The sequence below is a fragment of the Bos javanicus genome, chromosome 4 (assembly GCF_032452875.1).
Source record: "Bos javanicus breed banteng chromosome 4, ARS-OSU_banteng_1.0, whole genome shotgun sequence".
Classification (NCBI taxonomy): Eukaryota; Metazoa; Chordata; class Mammalia; order Artiodactyla; family Bovidae; genus Bos; species Bos javanicus.
In genome coordinates, this window is record NC_083871.1 from 87518250 (window position 1) to 87543279 (window position 25030).

The following is a 25030-nucleotide window of genomic DNA, read 5'->3' on the forward strand; positions in this document are numbered from 1 at the left end:
CAATTCCTCAGCGCTCAGCTTTCTTCACAGTCCAACTCTCACATCCATACATGACCACAGGGAAAACCATAGCCTTGATTAGATGGACCTTTGTTGGCAAAGTAATGTCTCTGCTTTTGAATATGCTATATAGGTTGGTCATAACTTTCCTTCCAAGGAGTAAACATTAAGGCGATTTAATAAAGTCTGAAATTTTAAAATGTTTAAATAAGTTAATTTTGCTAGCATTCAGGTTAACCTTTTCAATCAACCTGAAATTAAAAAAAGTCAAAACCAAAACCAGAAAAAAGTAAGTAAGATATCAGATTATAATAGTACATCAGAACATATCCTGTCGTAGCCCACATCCTCCACTGAGATCCTTTGAGTCAAGTAACTACTCCCACTGCATTTCATGATTGCTTTGTTTATAGCAGGTTATATTTTATTTTAGGGGATTTACTGAATTCCAGTCACCATGCTTTGCATTTTACATATATTACTTTAATACTCATTAATGATCCTATTAGGTATGTAGAGTTATTGCTACGAACTACAGGAAACACACAGTTTATAACCAACTTCTGATTCTTTCAGTACTATAGAAACTATATATTAAGCACCACCTTTAAGTTTCAATTAGCAACACTCACTGAATATACTTTCTGACTTTGTTACAAGATTCACTTCACAGTTGTAGTGAATTGTGAGAGAGCAGGCCCCTGCTTCTATATACATGAAACGCTTCTCTTCACTCAAGGTTTAACCTTTCATGGAGAAGGTGGTCTTGAGCCCCAAAGAGTAATCTCAAGGCCAGTCCTTGTACACGGGATGAAGTCCATTCTGCCCGAGTTGCTGAACTGCGTATGAACGGCAGGCTTTGTATTTTACATATATTACTTTGATTTGGAGAAAAGACTAAGGGCAGATGAGCCAGAGACCATGATGAGACGCCATCTAACTCAAGCCAGCTTTCTGGAGAGATCCCCTGGTATCCCAAGACAGCAGATAAACAGGTCAGAATCCACAGAATCATAGCAAGCTTTACGGGTACTTTCTTGTATTTTCTGTGATTACAGCTGACCAAAGAGAAATTAGGAAGAAAAGCCTATTATAGAAGAGAAAGAGAATGAGATGCAGGCAGGGCATGTCTGAGGTCTAGCGCAGCATGGAGGGAAGATGTAACGGAATCCCTTCAGGAGGGGAAAACTTGGTTCTGACCTCACAGTCCAGTCACCGTATCTCCAGAAGGTTCTCCTTCCTTCCTAAACCACTGGAGGGTTGGAGTTGTTCTTTTAAGGGCAGAGGTGTTCTCTCCAGGCAGTTTTCACTAACTCTCCGAGACAGAGGAACAAAATTAGCTTTTACAAACAGAACTAGCATAGTGTCCCTACACTAATAGAACACTTAGATAAGAATTCTGAAACTGGTCTCGAGCCTCAGTTCTTTCTAACTATTAACGGAGCTAATGACTGGCTTCTTGATTGCCTGAAACGGTTGAGGATCAAATGACCCAACCAAACCCAAGAGATATAATAGCTCTTATAATAAAGACAAAGATGCTATAAAGATGTAAAGAAATACTATTAGCAGTTTTATGTTAAAATCTAGGTCATGTCAAATGACCTGGGAGTTAAATTTGAGAAATCCCATTAATTGCCCTATTTATCTACATAATATAAAAATGATTGATTAAAATCGGTTTCTTTTTTTGGGGCGGATGAAAGTGGCTAATCTACTAACTGTTCTGATTCATATGGATCCAGCTGTATAATCACGAATAAAAAATAAATTTAATTCTTTAGAATTATTTATTGTTATAGGAGAGAATACTTTCCTAAGAAACACATTTGCACAACATTTCAAACATATCTGATAAGTTAATTTTCAACATAACAATATTTAACAGAAAATTTTAAAGTATACAAAAAATCACTTTACTCTAATTCAATGCTTCTTGAATGTTATTAGCAAGCAACAAAATCAGCATAGAGAGCTTGTGACAACACACACGGCTGGGCCCCATGCTCCAAGTTTCTGACTTAGCGCAGTTGGCCTGAAAATCTGTTTCTACAAGTTCTCAGGTGAGGCTGACGGTTCTCATACAGACAACACGCATTAACCACCGGTTAATCCACACCTATTCTGAAACTTGAACAAAAACTGCAGCCACCTCCAGTTGTAGATTTAAAAAGGTTCTTTACCTAAAAGTATATAATGAGTTACGGTTTCCTTACAGTAGCACTAGGAACACGTTTTCTAACTGAAATAAACCTAACAAAATAACATTTTCCCCTTTTCCTCTTAAATTGGATCACAGTGCCCCCAAGTGGATAAAAATGTTACTAATAGGAAAGGAAAACAATTCTTCACTGGGAAGGAATTGTGCTGTGTGTGTTAAGTTGCTCAGTCATGTCTGACTCTCTTTACACCCCATGGACTGTAGCCCACCAGGCTCCTCAATCCACAGGCAAGAATACTGGAATAGGTTGCCATGCCCTCATCCAGAGCATCTTCCCAACCCACGGATCAAATCCACGTCTCCTGCATTGCAGGCAGATTCTTTATTGTCCAAGTCACCAGGGAGGGCATTACCTGAATTTATCTTTATATTTTCCAGAAGGCCCAACCTAATGCTTTTCCTAGGATATACTCAGTACGGGTTAATGGAATGAATACCCACGTGCACTTTAAAAAGGCTTACCACTCATGCTTTCAGTGTTTCATTTATAAAATGCTAATATTGGTCAAGTAATCCCCAAATCTCTTAGTTCTTAAATTCTATGCTGGCAGGAAGTAACCACAAAAACCTATTTAGAATCAAGTAGAAAGTAGAGAAATAACAGAAATACCAGCATTATTCTCTGCTCTCCATTCTCATCATCATATAGCTCCTCGAACTTGTGATGGAAGGCAATAAGCATTCATTTAAGGTTTAAAAAGAAAATACATGTATTTAAATGATTGAATATAATGCTAGGTGGTTAAAGGGGCTCTGGCTAACCAACCTGCCCCCCCAACATGGCTATGCATAGCACATCCTGGAGAAATTCTTTGGAAGAAAATACAGCCTATAATTGATAGTATCTTTACAGACACTCCATAGAAATTTGTAGCACTATAATTCATTTAAAAATCAACAGGATTAAAAAAAAAATCAACAGGATTGTATTTTTTTTTTACTTCAGTGGGCACATATGAAACCAATAAATAAAGAGGCCTTAGTCAATGCCATGAAAAGGATACTGCTGATAGGTTAAAGTTACTTGTGGCTTAAAGCAGGGGTCCCCATCCTCCGGAATCTAATGACTGATAATCTGAGGTGGAGCTGATACAATAATAATAAAATGCACAGTAACTGGAATGTGCTTGTATCATCCTGAAACCACTCCCCTGACCCTGGCCTGAGGAATAACTGTCTTCCATGAAAACCGGTCCCTGGTGCCAAAAAGGCTGGGGTGTGCTGGCTTAAAGGATTGATACGAAATCTTAATAATTTTCTTACATGCATGTATCTTTCTGCCTATCTCCCTCTCAGTTATTAGCATGTATTTATATACGTGTGTAACTCTGTCTCTTCACTTTTCATCATTCTCTTGATTTCAGAAAAGCACCTTCTATTTCAAATGTATATCCACAGTCTCATATTTTTATAAACTGCTCATGTAAATTCATTCTGCCTAAAAATAGAAGGATAGAAATCCAAAGAAGGATGAATACAGGTTTGGTGGCATGATGCTGACATTGGCACATGCTCCAAGGGGGCTAACGCACACCTTTACCTCTTCGCCTTTCCCCTGGCTTCCTTAAATACATGTATTTCTCATACGAAATACACCTAAAGTCTCATGTTATTTCATGCCAATTAACAAATTGCTAACATGTCATGTTAATAAAAAAAGCAATTGACCTAAGTAGAAGGGCTAATTAAATGGAGTAAGATAATTAAACGATTCTCAATATGTAATCAAAAATTATGGCTGGAAGTGTTTCACAACGTTGTCTTTTTGTTTTCAAGTATCTGACTATCTGCAAAATTCTAATCAGTGTATCCATATGCATAAAAGACAGATCCAGTGCAGATGTTAATTTGTTGCATGATAGAAATCAGGTGTTCCATTACAAATAATGGGGTGTATGAGAGAACACCCAAGACTTCCATTTAGCTGAACACATGCATCTCAACCAGCAAATGATTGCCGACCATTCATACTGGAATTAGCTACTAACATGCACCCAAGGCACATCACATTCAACTCCTTTATTATCTTCATTATATAATATTCACATCTCCAGCCCTGTGTGTTATCTAATTTGCCACTGATTTAGGAGTGTGAATATTTGGTGATCTAAATTCTCTTTATCGTACCTGAATTCTTTAAAAAGGATGCTTTTGATTTTTATCTAAACTCTAGAGCACTTTAACATGAGCAATTTTGTTTCCTCATATTGCATTTTCAACAATCAAAACAATTTGCTTTTGTACTAAGGTAAATTTCTTGAACTAAGAATATTCAAAGCTGTTAATATGTAAAGCCTATTTCAACAAAGCCCTCTCAACATGCTATCTAAACTTATTTTAGCAAAGTAACCACACAGAGGGGCCAAATAGATTCACTTGGCTAAACGATTTGCTTTTTTAATATAATTTACAACAAAAACACAGGCTTAAAATTTACTTATTAAGATATTCACCATGCCAAGCTCATAGACTGACACAATCCTGCAAGGATGTATAAATACCAGGCTGATGCTGAATTATGTCCTAAATCAAGACCCCTAATATTGAGAATTTGCAAATTGGTTATTCAAGAACTAGCAAGGCTATATACCTCTAAAACTTTTATGTCAGATAATCAGAGGAGACAAAGAAAAAGATATTTGATTAGATGGCAGAATAATAGCAGTGTACTTCAATGGAGACTTCATTGTTTTAAAAGACTATATGGAGGAGGTTTTAAAAAAGGAAGGTGCATTAATTTTTAATTCCCTTCATTCTCTTAAAATCAGTTTCAAAATATGTGACTGTGTAAGGTCCCTAACTCATTAAGAAAATAAACAAATGCTATTTCTGAGTATGCGGCAACCAGCAAAGCTTCAACAGTTAAGAATGGTGAGGGATCATTTCTGTAACCAAGACTCAACAATTGTGGCCTGATGAGCCAAATCGGTGGAGAAGGAAATGGCAACCCACTCCAGTGTTCTTGACGGGAGAATCCCAGGGACGGGGGAGCGTGGTGGGCTGTCGTCTCTGCGGTCGCACAGAGTTGGACACGACTGAAGCGACTTAGCAGCAGCAGCAGAGCCAAATCAGGCCTGTAGATGAACTCTGAGAGCTCAGCATCACAAAAAAACGATTCTGAATTTCTTTCTGTAGGGCATGCTACCTTGATTCCACTAATCCTGACTATTTCACTCTTCATGACCTTATGCTTAATCATGCCACACTTCTGTTTGGCTTAATCATTTCATGTTTTGTTTCATGTTTCACACTTTGGGCCATGGGGTGCCTAGATATTTGGTCAAACATTATTTTAGGTGTTTCTGTGAGGATATTTTTGGATAAGAGTAACATTTAAATCAGCCCACTGACTAGACTGCCTTCCCTAATGTGGGTGGGCTTCATCTAGTTAGTTGAAGACCTGGTTAGAACAAAAGGCTAACCCTCCTCTGAGTAAGAGAGAATTCTGTCTGACAGCCTTCAAACTGGAACACTTTCAGACTGGGACATTGGCTCTTTCTGGTTATACAGCAATTTCTAGCCTTTGGGACAGTGATTCTGCAGACTTTGGAATTTCTAGTTTCCATAATCACATGAGCCAACTTCTTATGACAAATCTCCTACTGGTTCTTTTTCTCTGGAGAATGTTAATACAGATTTAGTTCTTCTAACACTGAGAAAAGGCAAGCCTGTCATTAAATAACAGCATTCAAGGCCTAAGGCCATTATATAAGACAAGAAAAGGAGACAGCAAAGAGCAAATTAAGAGGAAAAACTGCCATTATTTGCAGATGACATAATCACCTATAGAAAAAAAAAAACTGTAAGTTTAAAAGAAGAAAATAAAGGAGATTATTTCTATGATTTAGGGGTAAAGGATACCTTTTAAATGACTCTAAAGCACAGATACGGACTTCCCCGGTGGCTCAGATGGTAAAGAATCTATCTGCCATGCCAGAGACCCAGGTTTGACCCCTGAGTTGGGAAGATCCCCTGGAAGAGGGCATGGCAACCCACTCTAGTATTCTTGCCTGGAGAATTCCATGGACAGAGGAGCCTGGTGGGCTACAGTCCACGGGGTCACAAAGATCTGGACATGACTGAGCGACTAACACACATGTACACACACAAAGCACAAATATAGGAAGAAAATGGATGGATTTAAATATCAGGCACTTCTGTTCAACAAGGTTATTCAGCAGGTAAAAGAGATGGAGATGATATGTGGAATAGCAAAAACCACCAGAAGATTATCTACAAGTTATCTCCAGAAGATAAATGTGGCTACTTAAATTGATAAAAATTATATGGAATAAAAATGTTTGTTCTTCAATTCCACTGGTTGCATTTTTTAAGTGCTCAAAAGCCACAGTGGTACCCAAATTGTGATAAATGCTGAAACAAAAATAAAACACGTGAATACTCCAGAAATCTGAAAGCAAGTTAGAAGTTCAATTTGGCAAAGGAGATGAACATATGAATCACCAAAGCAGGAGCCTAACTAGCAAAAATGTGTGGGAAAAGGTACTCAGACTTATTAATCAAATGAAACACCCCCACCCATTAATCAGAAAAAGCAAAAATCTGAAAGGTAAGTTTACTGGATAAGCATAAGGGCAAGTAGAATTGTAAACAGAGACAAATAATCTAGAAAGCAATCCTGGAATACTTAATGAAATTAAGTATGTGTATGTCTGATTCTTCATTATGTATGGTGGAGAAATTCTAACACAGGCCTACTAGCGGACATGAACCAGGACAATCAGTGGGGTACTGTGTATGGAGATGGATTGGAGACAGTGTTGGGTGGTCATCATAAGAGAACTGCAGAAGTAAAATGTAATAAATAGTGTGGAATGTACATAATATCAAGAAGCAGTGAGCTAGGAGAATATAAACATAATCATGTGTCTAGGTCTTAAAATACTTAATGTTTAATGAAAACATAAGAAGTTGAATATCTTTAGCACAAAATATATAAATTTAAAACACATACACACACTAAATGTATTTTATAAAATTACCTAACATCAAAGGTACACTATCCAATATAGAATGGATACCTATGCAGGTAGGCAAAGAAGAAGACACCAGGAAAAAAAGGGCTAGAAAGTAAAACAGCTGCTGATGGTGTGCAATGAAATGAGGAATATGAGAATGCAAATTTCTGCACCTCAAATTCTAGAGAGATAAGTAATTGTTTAAACTCTTCTCAAGTACATGTTCTTTTAGGTGATTTTATTTTAACCACAAAATTTTTAGATGTAATCTAGAATTTTAAGAGTCCACTGAACATGACATTTATAAGTTGATACTTTGGCCACCTGATACGAAGAACTGACTCATTGGAAAAGACCCTGATGCTGGGAAAGATTGAAGGCAGGAGGAGAAGGGGATGACAGAGGATGAGATGGTTGGATGACATCACTGACTCAATGGAAATGATTTTGAGTGAACTCCGGGAGTTGGTGATGGAACAGGGAGGCCTGGCGTGCTGCAGTCCATGGGGTCGCAAAGAGTCAGACACGACTGAGCGACTGAACTGAACTGAATGGAGTATTAACAGATCATGTAATTTATATAATACTGACATCACTATTTACTGAAGATTTTCCCCAAAAGGCGATAAATGCTGAAACAAACAAACATCAAGAAATCTGAAAGCAATTTAGGAGCTCAACTTAGCATTATACTAATTTCTAAAACATGCTAAGCTTTAAAATATTAGAAACTGTGTTAAAGTTCAATAATCAATCCAATAAAAAATGAACTTGTGGCAAATTAAAGAAACATTTCAAATTTTATGATTGTTAACCTTTCCTAACCACAGATCACTCTAACAAAGTCTGCTGTGGGTATGCTCTTGAATTTGGAACTAAATTTATATCTCAGCTCTTATAAATACTCAAAGTAATTATTTCAGAATGAATGTAGAATGACACTTTAATTAGTAATGCATCTCCTGGCAATTAAGATTATCTTGCTTCTCTTGGCAATTAAAATGGCAAGGCATATTATTAAGGTCCCATGATCCTTCATACCTCTTCCTGACAATTACCATAAGAAACATTAAAGGCAAGATCTCAGCTATAATCCATTCACTGAATATTTGGTAGCAGGGTAAACACTTTCTCCTCCTTGCCTAATAATTTTTCATTTCACTCATTACCCATCAATCATTAATGCAATTTGTGCTCTGTCTTACAAAGTTCAATTTTTCATTTTACATAACTTATTACAACCAATTGATTTTGTCAGAATCCAAGTATAGGGATACTTGTAATTAAGAAATAATTTTTAACCCATTTATTCATGATATGACTCTAACAATCAGAACATTAAATACACAGAGTGATTGATGCTGGCAGAAAATAGTGGTGGAATAAGAGACATGGAAAATGACTGTAAATTGTAATATAACAAAGATACATGCACAAAATTATTGATATGGCTGGTGGGGTCAGAGAATAAACACTTTTATTTTTAACTTTTAAATACCTAAGATTTTTTTCTCTACCCAGTTCCTTTATTGTTTTAAAAAAAAGTTATTGAAGTATAGTTTGTTTATACCTAAGATTTTTTAAAAAGTGGTTTTATGAGGTAACTTTTATGTCCTTGATTCTCTTCTAATTCAAAGTTAAATATGTACTATTACAGTAATAGGAAAATAGTTACATAAATTAAAATTTTATATTATGTAATACTAGTTACATAAAATTAAAACACGGTATTCACATGTGTGTGAAACTTTTGAAAATGGTAAAGCACTATAAAATTTAAAGAACCTTTCATTCAGTAAGAAAAAAACCATGGCATTTAACTGCAAATGAGTGTGAATTAACTGTTTATGATAACAGCTAAAATGTACTGAATGTCAGTTGTGTGCCTGGCACTTTACCGATATTAACTCATGTAACCCTTGCAGCAACCCTGTGAAATAGGCGATTGCTATTCCACTTTACAAGTGGAGAACTGAGGCACAAGGAGGTTAACAAATTTACAGCAAGAGTACACTGTGATGGGGCGAGAGCCAGACTGCACACTCCAGCCACTCCAACAAAGCAGTACTGCTACGGCATTACATGGTCCTTTAGAAGCTTCCATTCTGCCTCAAAATGTTTCATCAATTATTCATACATTTCACTATAAACACACCTCACACTGTCACTCTCTCAGATATGCTTAGTAAATGTAACGGTTACACCTCTAAGTGAATAACATACGGCTGTCTGTAACTAAGGACAAGTGTTGTTAAATGTCCCGTCAAATGTCTATAACGGTGTCTTGCTTAGTGAAGTGAAGTCGCTCAGTCGTGTCCAACTCTTTGCGACACCATGGACTGTAGCCCACCAGGCTCCTCCATCCATGGAATTTTCTAGGCAAGAGTACTGGAGTGGGTTGCCATTTCCTTCTCCAGGGGATCTTCCCAACCCAGGGATCGAACCAGGGTCTCCCGCATTGTGGGTAGACGCTTTACCGTCTGAGTGTCTTGCTTAAGGTCAAGGCAAAAGACTAAACACAAGCAAGCATGTTTTCCTTTGAATAAAAAGGTATATTTGCGTCTAATGCAAAAAGAGGCAAGGTGGGGCCTGATAAGCTATCCACGTTCTCTGCCCTAGTATTTGCAACTGTAACATGACTTTCCGATTTTTTAAAATAGCAGTTTTACTCATTTCCAATCCTTATTCATTTCAGTGATTTTGTTTTGCCTTGGTCATCACAGGCTGCATCAGTCTAGAAATTTGATCACTCAGATTTGATCAATTTTCCTGTTATAGATTTTCACATTTCATAAGAGGGGTTGAGCCATTCTCACTCTTCTTAAAAATGCCATGTTTGTTTAGTTTACTAAATACTCATAAACACACAGTCCTCACAATTAGTGCCTACACAGACAATATTGTTCAGTCAACACACTGTTCTCAAGTAATCATTATATCCGCATTCTTTCACTCACAGGACTGACCAATGAAAACTACACTTGCCCAATTTGGGCAATACCTTCGAAAAAGAGTAATAAAAGAGCTTATTTTTAAAACTGTTTTGAATTATGATATAAGGGTTTTGGAAGCAGTTGCAAACCACCAGTTAAAGGGATTCTGCGAACCACTTATTTACGATATACTTTTAATTAGGTTGTAAAGTCATGGAAGAAGCAATTGATACCTGGTAGTCCATTACATTCTGTATATATGACTGTATTTTACCAGCTTCAGTAGTTTTCCATTTTACAGTTTTATTTTCTAGCCTATGCAATTAGTTTAATAGCTACTCTATTTCAGTGGGAGAAGTAATTACTTCTACTATATCTAATGTATCTTTCAGTGCTGGTTAATATCTCTTTTTAAGCATCAATAATTTTATAGCAAATTTAACCCTTTTATTCATTCTTTCATTCAAAAAGTTTGGCACATGGTAATCAATAAATCTGTACTGAATGACTGATTTGATGAAACCAAGCATGTATTCACTGGCTGGTCAAGCAATGGTAAATAATAAACTCCATTCTACAAGGAGTTAATTTCAGCTGGAGGGACAAACAAAATTGTGGATGACTATTATTCTGTAACAGAGAATGTTCAGTGTACCTGGAACACAAATTTGGGAGACTGAAGTGAAAAGATGAGGAATATGAAGGAATTTTGCATTCGATCTTCATTTGAAAGTACATAAAATCAACCAGTTATCAGCATTTAAATCCTGTGGGCAACATGATGAACCAATTGTTCTAAGGATCCCTGCCTCAGGAGACAACAAAAAAGCTATAGATTTAAGACAAAAATGTAACTGTAAGTAATAAAAGCCAGAAAAAAGAAAAGGAGCTCACATATAGCTGGAGAAGATATATGCTGGTACAACTATTGGTAAAGCTTGTAGTATTGTCTTGTAAAGATAACCTGTGTATTCTCATCAATTCAGCAATTTCACTCTTAGGTACACATTCAAGAGAAACTACATATGTGCAACAGGAGATATAATAAGCACTGTCTCAAATCGGACAAATCTGGAAATCACACAAAGGTCTATTTGGATAAAATGGATAAATTATGTGTATAGATCAGCATATTCAGGAAATAGCATACATATAATTAAATATAAGGGCTTCTCAGGTGGCACAGGGGTAATGAATCCACCTGCTAATGCAGGAGACACAGGAGATAGGGGTTTGATCCCTGGGTTGGGAAGATCTCCTGAAGGACGAAATGGCAACCCACTCTAGTACTCTTGCCTGGGAAATCCCATGGCCAGAGGAGTCTGGCGGGCTCCAGTCCACGGGGCTGCAAAGAGTGAGACACAACTGAGCTTGCATGCTACATATACTAATTAATGTGGTATATGGGACAGGCCAAGAATTAAGACTAACCCAGATTTGTGTATCTAATATATATCAGAAGAGAGGAAAAAAAGTGAATAGGATTTTATAGCAAGACAACACTGCATAGTATCAGTTAGCCTTTGCTGTGCAATATACCACACTCAAACTTAGCAACTTAAAACAAAAATCATTTATTATTTCTCATGAACACATAGTTAACTGAGCAATTCTACTGATCTGATCTGGGCTCAGCATGACCCACCCATGTGTTTTTACAAGCTGGCTAGTTGGTCTTGGTTCACTCATATGTCTGAGACCTTAGAACAATTGGGTCGATTCAGTTCTGTTCCTCTAGTGGTCTAGCCCACATGTGTCCTCATGATGAAGAGAGGAAGAGAGAAAGTGAAAATGCACAAATGCTTTTTTAAGCCTCTGCTTATGCCAAGTTTGCTACTGTCTCAAGGGCCAAAGTGAGTCACAGGACCAAGCCCAAAGCTGGAGGGGACAACGTAGATACAGGGCAAAGGGTGTGAATTTAGGGAGCCCATTTGTTGGGTCCACTTATGTAGTCAACCCACCACATAGACAATGAATTTTGTAAATAAATATCTCCTCCTTCAGTGTAGCAAAGCTCAGGAGGTATGGCCAACTTAAAGAGTTTTACATAAGGTCATAAGGTCGGTCGGTCCTAGGCAGACAGAAGAGGGGTGCTCACCCTCCTGGGGCCTGGAGACTATGTTGAAAGGAAAATGGAGAGGAGGGCAGGCTAGAGGAACACCTTGTACTTAAGGAACACACTAGGGTAGACATGGAGAAGGCAACGGCACCCCACTCCAGTACTCTTGCCTGGAAAATACCATGGACGGAGAAGCCTGGAAGGCTGCAGTCCATGGGGTCGCTGAGGGTCAGACACGACTGAGCGACTTCACTTTTACTTTTCACTTTCATGCATTGGAGAAGGAAATGGCAACCCACTCCAGTGTTCTTGCCTGGAGAATCCCAGGGATGGTGAAGCCTGGTGGGCTGCCGTCTATGGGGTCGCACAGAGTCGGACACGACTGAAGTGACTTAGCAGTAGCAGGGTAGACAAGAGCTTCTGCCCCACTCCCCACTTCAGATTCTGTGATATAACCTGGTGGGAGGGCTTCCCTGGTGGCTCAACCGGTAAAGAATCCGCCTGCAATGCAGGAGTCCTGGGTTTGATCCCTGGGTTGGGAAGATACCCTGGAGAAGAGAACGGCTACCCACCTCAGTATTCTGGCCTGGAGAATTTCATGGACTGTATAGTCCATGGGGTCACAAAAAGTCGGACATGGCTGAGGAACTTTCACTTTCAACTTGGTGGGAGGGGTCCCGATGAAGCAGACAGAGGGCTGGAGCTGAGCTGGGCTTATAATTTCGTGGTGTAAAGGATTCAGAAATTCCCTCAAAACCAGAGTCATGGAGATGAAGTGATGGGGACTACCCGAGTTTCTGCTCAAGGGCAAGTTAGATTAAGAAGCTATCTTTCTTGGGATGCCTGTACTAGCGTGGGAAAATGTGTAATGCAGAATCAGACTAGTAGGTTCTGTCAAGTGAAAAAGTGGACAAAATAGGATTGCCTTAGTAAAAGCATGTTCAGGGTACATGAATTGACTGATTTGGCTGAAGTTGTCGGGGGTGTTGGGTACAGAGAGGAAAAGAAGTTGGAAAGATGAGATGGGGCCAGGTTTTTGGAGAATTTGAATGCTAGGCTAAAAGTGTGAATCTAATTCCACAGGCAATGGGGAGGCACTAGAAGATTTTTAGTAGAGACATTAAATTGTATTCCTAACTCCTGCATGTGTTGGAAAACAGGTAAAACAAGAAAATCAGTCCAAAAGTCATTGAACAGGTTTCTATGTTGTTGCTGCTGTTAGGGCAGAGATTGCACTGGGGTTGGCAGAAGGAATGGATTTATCAGTGGGAAACACTACAGGGAAGAAGGAGCTTAACTACAATGAGTGAAGGAGGAGCAATTAAAGACGAATATAAAGATCAGTCTAACTGGCAGAAAGGATAAGGCTCTCAATTCCACAAAGCTGGAAACAGCGGATATTCAAATTTTCTGACTGCTATGCTCTTCTACTCAGGATTCTGGCCTGGAGAATTCCATGGACTGTATAGTCCATGGGGTCGCAAAGAGTTGGACACGACTGAGTGAATTTCACTTTTGTGCTCTTCTAATCTACTGTCACCGGAGAAGGCGATGGCACCCCACTCCAGTACTCTTGCCTGGAAAATCCCATGGATGGAGGAGCCTGGTGGGCAGCAGTCCATGGGGTCACTAAGAGTCAGACAAGACTCAGCGACTTCACTTTCACTTTTTACTTTCCTGCATTGGATAAGGCAATGGCAACCCACTCTAGTGTTCTTGCCTGGAGAATCCCAGGGACGGGGGAGCCTGGTGGGCTGCCGTCTATGGGGTCGCACAGAGTCAGACACGACTGAAGCGACTTAGTAGCAGCAGCAGCAATCTACTGTCAAAGAAAGTTAAAATCATTTTTTTCAGTTCTGATACATGAAATAAAGACACTAAAAGATATTCATACTCTTATAAAGGTAATAAACATGGGGGAGGAAATGATTGACTGAGTTATAATTTTCCACAGGTCTAAGGAGCCTTCACATTTTCTCGCCCACTCTCCTTCAGTAATTGACGAAATCCAGGCCAAAAAAGATGACTTACCCAAAGTCAGTGACAGAACTGAGACCAAATTACAGGTGTCTTGGCTCTTAAACTAGTTTCATTCTACATAACTATTATCGCACCATCCTCCATCTATGCCACAGTTCAGCTACATGTATCAGAGAAATGAACCAAAAATAGTTATCTTTAAATGTCCAAATTTTTCTTGACCTTCCACCATGCTCAGACCTTTAACAAGACCAAGATTTTTGTTTTATAAATTCAGTGTTAATATTTCCAAACTTCTGGATATATCCAAATAATAAAACATACCAGTCTCAAGTACATAGTACAAAAATTTTATAGCAAGGCTTCAGTTAAAAGGAAACCATTCCATGATAATTATATATGCTGTTTATAAAATTTTATAGTATTCCTAAATAGTTTTCACTATACCTTTTTGAAAAGTGTCCCAAATTAATTAAGATAACCGATGCATATGATCTGTGGTTTCTGAAATAATGAAAAAGAGAGTTAATCTTCTACCCTTAGTTATTTGATCTAAAATACCATTGTTTAAGATGCCCAGATGTGAAACAAGCATGTCTAAAAGAAAAAAAAAGTTATTTGGTGCATGAACAGTAGAAAAAAATAATGTATGTTAAGATGTTACCCTCCTACAGAAAAATATTGTGTTGAATATAAATACACAGTTTAAGGTTAAAGTTACAGACTAATCTGTCACAGAAGCAATCAGAGAAGTTTGCAAAGGAGTATACAATTATACATGTAGTTTAATAATTATTAAAGCTATGTTTGAAAAAATTTCTAACGTTATAATTAATCACTAGTTATTTAAAATGAAACCATAGCTCAATGATTTTTATTAGTATATATAAAATGACATGAATTTTAAGGCAGTTGGCAAAATAAAGTTGGCTTTCTGACTTACTCTTATCATTCTACAATTACTAAATCAATGTACTACAGACAGACTTCTCTTACATAAATCATATTTAGAAAAAGAATCAATCATTTTTTAAGAATCTAGCAAATTCTTTGTCACAAGTTTTGGCAAGGCTATAAGGAGTAACACTTCAATGAAAATAGGGTAAGCCAGAATGAGGTAGTAAATTGGGAACTGGGAATGCAAATAGACATATATATGTGTGTGTGTGTGCATATATATATATTCAGACGAATGAAGGTCAGATGTCAAAATTTTAGACAAGGGCATATAGAAGCATATAGAAAAGTCATTCTAAAAGGTCAATTTAAAATGAGGAATCAATTTTCCCTGGGAGAAAAAAAACAAAACAGACTTGTCTTTTTTATAAGGTACCCTACAAGTAAATGCCACTTTGACAAAGATAAGATTTTCCTCCTTTTGGTCTTCAACTGTCCCCTAAATTACTCGAAGATCATAAACCTTAAATTAAAAAATAATGAAATTTTATTAGAGTACAGTCATTTCACTTTAGGAGCAAATGCCACACTTGAACATTAAGATTACAACTGCAAGGTTCCCTAAGCACCACACCACAGCCCCTGAAAACCTGGCTGGTCCTCTATACAGGGAAGCACAGGAAAACAGCAACACAACCAGCTTTGGGCTTATCCTGTTCTTCCTGCTTATCTGCTGTCTTGACCCTGAAGCAAGCAATGGGCACAGGGCCTTTTATACCTTTACGATGCAAATTAAGGAGTTTTATATATGACAATCTCAAACTATTTCAAAATGTCTATTCATTTAATAAATGTTCAAACTGTCAAGCATGACTACACACAAAGGATGATGAGATCTATATGGCAGTGATTTGGCTGACAGTTTATCTTATCAATTTTAACTGTGAAATAATTATTCTACAGTTATATACTTATAAAGTTTTCTTTTTTATTTTTATGGTAAAAAAAATCAGCATCAAGCAGACATTTGGTAGATTCTAGTCATAATGCTTCTACCTATTTGTGACAATTTAAGTTTCTTCTTTTTCCTTTTCAGTTGTAGATTTGTCATAATAACCATTGCTTTATTAGTTCCACTTTATTTTGTCTTTCTTGTGGCTTAAAAAATAACATTTTAATTAGGAAAACATGATTTAATAAAAATGAGGATAGCAGTACTCAGATTTAATACTGTCACTCAGCCACTAGGCTATGCTAAAGGACAATCCATTTGTTCAAAAGCACTTCTGTCTTCCGGCCACCCAAAAAAAGCAGGAAAGTAAATTCTAAAGCTGAATGTAAATTACTTAACCACTTGAAACCTAGACTGAAATTCATTTAACAGATTTATATAAGGGTTTATGTAATTAGTTTATATGACATACCGCCAAAGAATAAATGTACCCAAATTTTATCACGTGTCATATAGTAATGTTTAGTAAGTTACCCAAATTAAATATCCATTTTCATTTGCATATAGTCAGTCCTGTATGGATGTGAGAGTTGGACTGTGAAGAAAGCTGAGCACCAAAGAATTGATGCTTTTGAACTGTGGTGTTGGAGAAGACTCGTGAGAGTCCCTTGGAACTGCAAGGAGATCCAACCAGTCCATACTAAAGGAGATCAGTCCTGGGTGTTCATTGGAAGGACCATACTTTGGCCACCTCATGCGAAGAGTTGACTCACTGGAAAAGACCCTGATCCTGGGAGGGACTGGGGGCAGGAGGAGAAGAGGACGACAGAAGATGAGATGGCTGGATGGCATCGCTGACTTGATGGACATGAAGGAGTTTGGGTGAACTCAGGGAGTTGGTGATGGACAGGGAGGCCTGGCGTGCTGTGATTCATGGGGTCGCAAGAGTCAGACACGAGTGAGCAACTGAACTAAGTCCTGTTTAAAAAAAACTATAATGTATAGACATGGGCTGATTACCAGAAACATGAGTTTTAGATTGGTTTCATTTTTCTTTCTGGTTCAAAAAAGATCATTTTAAAACACAACAGTTAAGGTCCAAACACCATTTACTTCATTTATTTTAGATATTATTTTACATTAAATTATACACTATCCTCTAAATCACTTCTAAACTTTTAAAGTTCTTCAACTTAGGAATGTATTCATTACTTTTTCCTTAAAACACTAAGGAGCACATTATTATCACTTCCGTCACTATTCCTATTAATATCTTTGCTGGTTTACACATGGTGGGAAGTGATAGGGGTTCAAATGGGTAAAAGAAACTTATAGTCAGGAACACATAAAATACAGATAACATTAATAAAAATATTTACATAGTGGTAACAGGGCCATATACATATATTAATAAAGGAGAATTCATGTTAAAACAGTTCATATAAGAGAGAGAAATTGATCATTGTTGTCCATACCATTAAAACAGAGTAAAGGTTTTTATGATGAATGTCCCAAAGATGTCTAGTTCTGAAAAGCTCTCCAAGCACAAAAAGCCATAACCCTCCAATTTATTGTTTGATTTGACAACTGTAAAGATAAATTTTTAAACTGTCTCTCTTTTAATTATTCATTATTCATCTGTTAATCATTCATTATAGGATTACTTATTGATAGAACGTAATCCCGTCCAAAAGCAAAATGCTATTAATCTACTATTCCCATGTATGCCTACATTACTACTTCGGCATATGAAAGAGCACTAGAAAGAAAAAGGTTGGGTGACTTTTGCTTCTTCAATGTAATTAAGTTCAGTAAAATCCATCTATGAAGTGCCAAAGAGAAAGGCGAATATGGTTGTGATAGCTTTGATTATGCATCAATTCATATTTTTCCATATATATTTAAATACAGGGTGATATTCAAACTGTTTAAAGCTGTTACCTCAGAGGCACTGAGAAACCTAGACAGGTGCTTGTGGTCTGCCCAAAGTGATAAATTACTATTACGGCAATGATGAAATTCTGGTTGATAATTATTATTATGTTCAATAATGGTCTTATATAGCCTTTTTGAATAACTATTAGGAAATACAATATTCTTAATTATGCTTCATAACATACCAACTAGCAGAACAACATCACCGATATTTTAACTTCTAGAATTTCTTTTTACATGCCATAAACTGCAGTTACCTGAATGTCTGGAAATGCTTGCCGGTATCTTTTAGTGAAAGTCAAGTGAAAGTGAAGTGAAAGTGTTAGCTGCTCAGTCGTGTCCGACTTTTTCCAATCCCATGGACGGTAGCCTGCCAGGCTCCTCTGTTCATGGAATTTTCCAGGTAAGAATACTGGAGTGGGTTGCCATTCCCTTCTCCAAGGGATCTTCCCAACCCAGAGATCAAACCTGGGTCTCCCACACTGGGGTCAGATTCTTTACCATCTGAGTCACCAGGAAAGCCCTTAGTAAAGGTAAGTCACGACAGTTCTTAAGTTTTGCAGATTACATTCAGAGACTATGATATATTCTCCTTAGTCATCTCCTTCATCTATAGTCTTGGGCAGTAGTCAACTCCAGAATCATTCTGGGGGTCCTCATTTAGCCAGAGGGCTCTAAGATGTGATATCAACCAATTCTCCTTCATTGCAAAGGAATGATAAAAAGGGAATATACATATAAAGTCTTGAAAGGCAGGTGGATTGTCTCACCTGACTGGACTATTCCAGAGCAAGAAAATGCCAAGGATGAGAGAGCAGAACTTACTCTCCACAGGAGCTGAAGGCTTCAGAACCTGCCATGTGCTCAACTTCATATTCAGTATGGTTCTTGGGACAATCTGAAGGTTCTAAGGGTATTCACCACGGTGCTGCCCATGTGTAAATCAGGGGCTATCTTGGTGTAGCAGTATACAGGTTCCCATTTCTTTATATATATATATATATATATATATATATATATATATATATAAATTTATTTTGGCTGCACCGGGTCTTAGTGACAGTATGTGGGATCTAGGAGGGATTGAACCTGGGCCCCCTGCATTGAGAGCTTAGAATCTTAGCCACTGGACCACCAGGGAGGTCTCCAGGTTCCCATTTCTTGTGCCATTATTCATCAAGAGACTGAATCCAGAAGAGCAGGGAATTAACTATAAGGCTTGGAACAGAATGTGTTCCTTTATATCTCCCTCTAGTGTCTATTACTCTGTAAGTATTTTAGAGCACTAGTACTCTCTCTAGTCTAAGCACTCTCCAGAACCAAAATTGTCATGGTTAGCTAACGGCCCTTCCAGATCTCCTGCCTATGTACACCCTATGACAGATGACTGGACTGCCTTTCTTCCCCACTGCCCACCTGCTGAATTTATGCCTCAAGCTTCATCTCAAAAGTCAGTTGTCTTCTGAGACTTCCTTTGACCAGCTCCAGCAAGAATCAGGTATTATTTCCACCAGTTCCCACTCCTCTTTTATGGTGCTTATCACTCAGTATCATCATTATTTGTCTACAAGCCTGAACCCCTGGCTAGTCAGTTTCTTCAGGCCTGGGATGTATCTCACTGAGGTTTGTTCTGGCTGACACAGAGGAAGGGCTCAATTCATGACTGCTTTGTAAATCAACAGTGAGCAGATAGATTGACGGGGGAAGAAAGAGCCCTAGGTTTTAAATCCCAGGAACTCTATCTGAGTCATAGTTACACTGAGCATCACTGCATTAAAGATATGATACTATGGGATATGTAAATTCTTGTTCTTCCTCAGAGCCTATCCACTGAGGTCTTTTTTGCCCAAATATGACTGGTTCTGACAAAGCATACGCTATTGCCTGCTCAAACCAAGGAAGCCATATGGTCCTTAGAGGCTCATCTCAGCTGCAGAAGGTACCTCTGGGTTGCCTCCTGCTCAGTCTAACTTTTCTCCCTAATGGTCATTTGAAGAATCCTTATCTTGTTGACTTACCAGTTAACTCTGGCACAATGTTAGTGATTTAGCTCCAAAACCAGCAGAGATGCCTCTTTGTACAAGAAGAAACAGAGACTGTTAGGTTTGTGGCTAAACTTTCAGTTCAGTTCAGTTCAGTGGCTCAGCTGTTTCCGACTCTTTGCAACCCCATGAACTCCAGCACACTAGGCTTCCCTGTCCATCACCAACTCCCAGAGTTTACTCAAATTCATCTCCATTGAGTTGAAGATGTCATCCAACCATCTCACCCTCTGTTGTCCCCTTCTCCTCCTGCCTTCAATCTTTCCCAGCATCAGGGTCTTTTCACATGAATCAGTTCTTTGCATCAGGTGGTCAAAGTATTGCAGTTTAAGCTTCAGCATCAGTCCTTCCAATGAACACCCAGGACTGATCTCCTTTAGGATGGACTGGTTGGATCTCCTTGCAGTCCAAGGGACTCTCAAGAGTCTTCTCCAACACCACGGTTCAAAATCAATTCTTTGGCCCTCTGCTTTCTTTATAGTCCAATTCTCACATCCATACATGACTACTGGAAAAACCATAGCCTTGACTAGATGGACCTTTGTTGACAAAGTAATGTCTCTGCTTTTTAATATGCTGTCTAGGTTGGTCATAGGTTTTCTTCCAAGGAGCAAGTGTCTTTTAATTTCATGGCTGCAATCACCATCTGCAGTGATTTTGGAGTCCAAGAAAATAAAGTCTCTCACTGTTTCCCCATCTATTTGCCATGAAGTGATGGGACCAGATGCCACGATCTTAGTTTTCTGAATGTTGAGTTTTAAGCCAACTTTTTCACTCTCTGCTTTCACTTTCATCAAGAGGCTCTTTAGTTCTTCTAAGCGTTCTGCCATAAGTGTGGTGTCATCTGCATGAGGTTATTGATATTTCTCACAGCAATGTTGATTCCAGTTTGTGCTTCAACCAGTCCAGCACATCTCATGATGTACTCTGCAGCTAAACTTTAGTCATGAAAATCATTCCATTCTTTTTTTTTTTAATTTATTTATTATGGCTAGCACCCTAGGCTAGAATTTGGCTGTAGTGAGTCACAAAGCATTAAGCTGGGAAAAATCTCGGTTTAAATAAAAGCTCACTGAATTGTATTCATGAGTTTAGGCCTATTTCCTCATCAGCTACAAGGTAAAAAGGAACCTCAGAAATAAAAGCTGACACTGACCCATGGCAATCCCCAGGGGCCAGTCCCTGCACTTCTGGTTATCCACAGGATCAGCTTCCTCCCATATTGATCTGGTTTCTCACTCACATACTGGATGAATACTCATAGCCTTCCCATAAAATCTTATACAGTCTCTTGGGTTATATCTGAACCAGCATTTAACTTTAGTCTATGTAAGTGTATTTCTGGTGATCTGAAAGCTAGGCTTGTTTCAACTATTACTGTATTTTGAAAAATATGTCTTCAATGTTACCTCCATACATCATTGTTCTTTATCCATGTAAATGATGTGTAATACCAGTGTAACCAAGTACCAATAATATGTTAGCATGCAGTTACACTAAATACTCATATATTTAGCTATAAAAATGTCTATACATTTAAAAAATTAAGTTAACCTAGAATGATATTTGAGGCTTCCCTGATGGCTCAGATGGTAAAAAAAATTTGCCTCCAACACAAGACACCAGGGTTTGATCCCTGGATCGGGAAGATCCCCTGGAGAAGGGAATGGACCTTCTAGTATCCATGGAGAATTCCATGGACAGAGGAGCCTGGTGGGTTATAATCCATGGGGGTGCAAAGAGTTGGACACTAGTGAGCAACTAATGCTTTCACTTTCACCCTTTTCATGAATGTAATTTTGGTGGGGGGGAATTCCATGTGAATGCCCGATACTTTCTCCGAGGAAAATGACAAAAATGATACCATGAAATTCAGTAATTCAGAAGAAAAACCTCTTCAAGTACACACTCACCCACTATGTTTCATATGTGGTGGTTTATCCATTCGCACTGCCAATTTGATTTTTAAGTCAGAGTCCTGGCTATTTTTTGGAACTATCATTCGGTGCAACTCAGCTGACTTGGAGCTACTGGAAGTTGGGTATAATACCACCTGTAAGGGACAAAAAAGAACACATTTAGGTGTATAATATAGAACTTCTAAGGAGCAGAATTCAATCTTTTCTATACATTTTCCTGTCTGAAAAGTTGGTGTCGCGCCTACATGTGTTTGATAAACCATTTCACTCCCACCACAGCAAATGGATTTTCAATACAGACTCCTTTACTTTTTTTGACAAATATGTGTTTTCATATTATCACATAATGAGTTTTCTTCCTGTGTCACTTCATAATGAATTAATAGCACAGCAGCTACAGTTGACTTGACAGTTGAAAAATACTTAATAGACACCTATAATTTCAAGACCACTCTAAACTCCTCAGGGCAAAGGAGTTCAGAAAGAAATGGTCTTTGAAATTACAGATAGCATGCTCAAAAAGCAAAACCAATTATTGGAAGTAGCAAACGTATACCTCGTGTTTTAATATTTTCATTGCAAAGCAGTATTAAAGGAAATCAACTCAATTAGAGATGGGAAAGACGGATGACCACACATCCATCAGTACCCAGGAAGCTTTTTCCTGACTACATGTTTTCAAAACTATAAAGATGATATTATGAGGACTCTAACAAAATAATTATTTTTCATAAAACTGCCAAACTATCAAGTCATCATTTCACAATCCCACAGTCCCACAGAGTCAACATGGGCAAGAAATGCTCTTCAGATGCTAGGTATCAATTAGATAAAAGAAAAAGTATTGTCCCCTTTTCAGTCAGTCATGACACCATTTAGACACAGCCTATATTCAAGTCTTAATGATTATTTTTAAATGGAATAAACATACGGAACTCAGGACATTATATTTTCAGCTATCCTTATTTTAAACTATCGTGAAAAAGTAAATAAACTTGAAGTTTCTAAGTAAATGGGAGAACTATAAACATGCTTAGGTATGATAAAATGTTTTTAAATCACAACACGGTGACTGAATTTGGTGTACTCTGCAGAAAATAAAAAAATCTTTGTTTCCACATGTAAGTGAAAATATTCACGAAGAAATCTTCAGGCAAGGCTCTTTCTCCAAGAGAGACAACACAGTCATATCATAAAAGCTTCTCAAACGAGTCTCAACTTCCAAGTTGTTGAATGTATCTACTACCTTGAGACTTTTCTCTAGCCCATCCTAGAAGCCACAACCAGGTTCAGTCCGGCATTTCTACACTTAAGCATATGAAGGCTCAGCCAAGAGCAGATTACATGGCATTTGTGATGTTTTCAAAAATTATGATCAGATTCTAGAATGTATTCTTTTTGACTGCTGGACTATCCAATGGGATATTTTACAGATACTTTAAACAAATGGCAAAGGAAAATGAGTTGAAAGTTTCTGGCTCAAACCAGCAGACAAAGGAATGTCATTTTTAACTCAGGCTGCTGCTGCTGCTGCATCACTTTAGTCGTGTCTGACTCTGTGCGACCCCATAGACGGCAGCCAACCAGGCTTCCCCTCCCTGGGATCCTCCAGGCAAGAACACTGGAGTGGGTTGCCATTTCCTTCTCCAATGAATGAAAGTGAAAAGTGAAAGTGAAGTCGCTCAGTCGTGTCCGACTCTAGTGACCCCATGAACTGCAGCCTACCAGGCTCCTCTGTCCATGGGATTTTCTAGGCAAAAGTACTGGAGTGGGGTGCCATTGCCTTCTCCTCTCAACTCAGGAGATGATTCCAAAAAAGAAGCCAAGACTAAAACAGAGCTATACATCCTCTGTAGTTGTAACTGCTATTTCCCTAGCAAGTCTGGAAAGCTTTTTCTATTTCTCCCTATCCCGTCTTTAAAAAATAAAAATTTGGCATGAACCACCTACAGACTTTATTCCTTTTAAATTCTTCTATGTTGATATGAAATTTGGTATTATTCCAAACTCCAAACGTCTCATACAGGAAGAGAATATTTAAAACTTTTGACAATTTCTTATTCTTCAAACGCCAATAACAGGTTACTAAAAAGGTCCAAAAATAACTATTTGCAGTTGATTCCCAAATTAAGGATCATCTCAGTACTGAGCACCATCATCTCTGCCACATTTTAATTTTCTCGTGAATATCTCTAACTGAAGTCAGTAAAAGATTTATTGCTTATCTCTTTTCAATTAAACATTTAAGGGCGTACTATGTGAGGACACAAAGATGAAAGAATAAGTGAGGAGCTGATGGCTTCTTCTGATTGGAGCTAAAAACTCAGATGATATATGGTAATATCACTTCTTTCTACTGCCTTTCTATCCCTTGGGGTGCAGCAGTTTACTGATTTTGTTAGCCTCTAAGTTTATTCAACATCATTTGTTTGGTGTCTCTGCTCTATTACACATGTAGCTAATTCCCAGTGTTAAATTTCCTCCATTGAAATAACCTGGGATTTTTTGTTTTTCTGGGCACACTGTACTTACTAACCGGAGAAGGCAATGGCACCCCACTCCAGTACTCTTGCCTGGAAAATCCCATGAATGGAGCTGCCTGGTGGGCTGCAGTCCATGGGGTTGCTAGGAGTCGGACATGACTGAGCAACTTCACTTTCACTTTTCACTTGTATGCACTGGAGAAGGAAATGGCAACCCACTCCAGTGTTCCTGCCTGGAGAATCCCAGGGACAGAGGAGCCTGGTGGGCTGCCATCTATGGGGTTGCACAGAGTCGGACACGACTGAAGCGACTTAGCAGCAGCAGCAGCAGCAGTACTTACTAACGGTACGAACACTGTACTAAAGGTGCAAATACTCTCATGTGTAACAAATGAAGGCCCATAGATATGAAATCTACTGCTTCTAAAAATGGTACTGGTGAAGAAATTCTGTGAAATGGTTACTAGGTTTCCAAGTAGAAAGTGATCATACTCCTTTACATGATTCAGCCATGGATGACAAGACAAAGAAGAAGTTTCTAAATGTGCAGAGATCAAAGGGCCAGGGAGAATAAGGGACGAAAAAATTCTTTTTAAATGCACAATAATGCAATAATTTCAAATGCATAAT

General features: G+C 38.2%; 1 protein-coding gene across 11 annotated transcripts in view; it reads right to left on the minus strand.

The window, feature by feature from the left end:
• The window catches only part of CADPS2 (calcium dependent secretion activator 2), a 591026-nt gene that overhangs the window by 226711 nt on the left and 339285 nt on the right, over positions 1–25030 (minus strand). For all 11 annotated transcript variants that reach the window (XM_061414557.1, XM_061414550.1, XM_061414559.1 and 8 more), the window contains exon 8: positions 21912–22051. In XM_061414557.1, coding sequence (XP_061270541.1) covers positions 21912–22051 — 140 coding nt within the window. The remainder of the gene's footprint in view (positions 1–21911; positions 22052–25030) is intronic.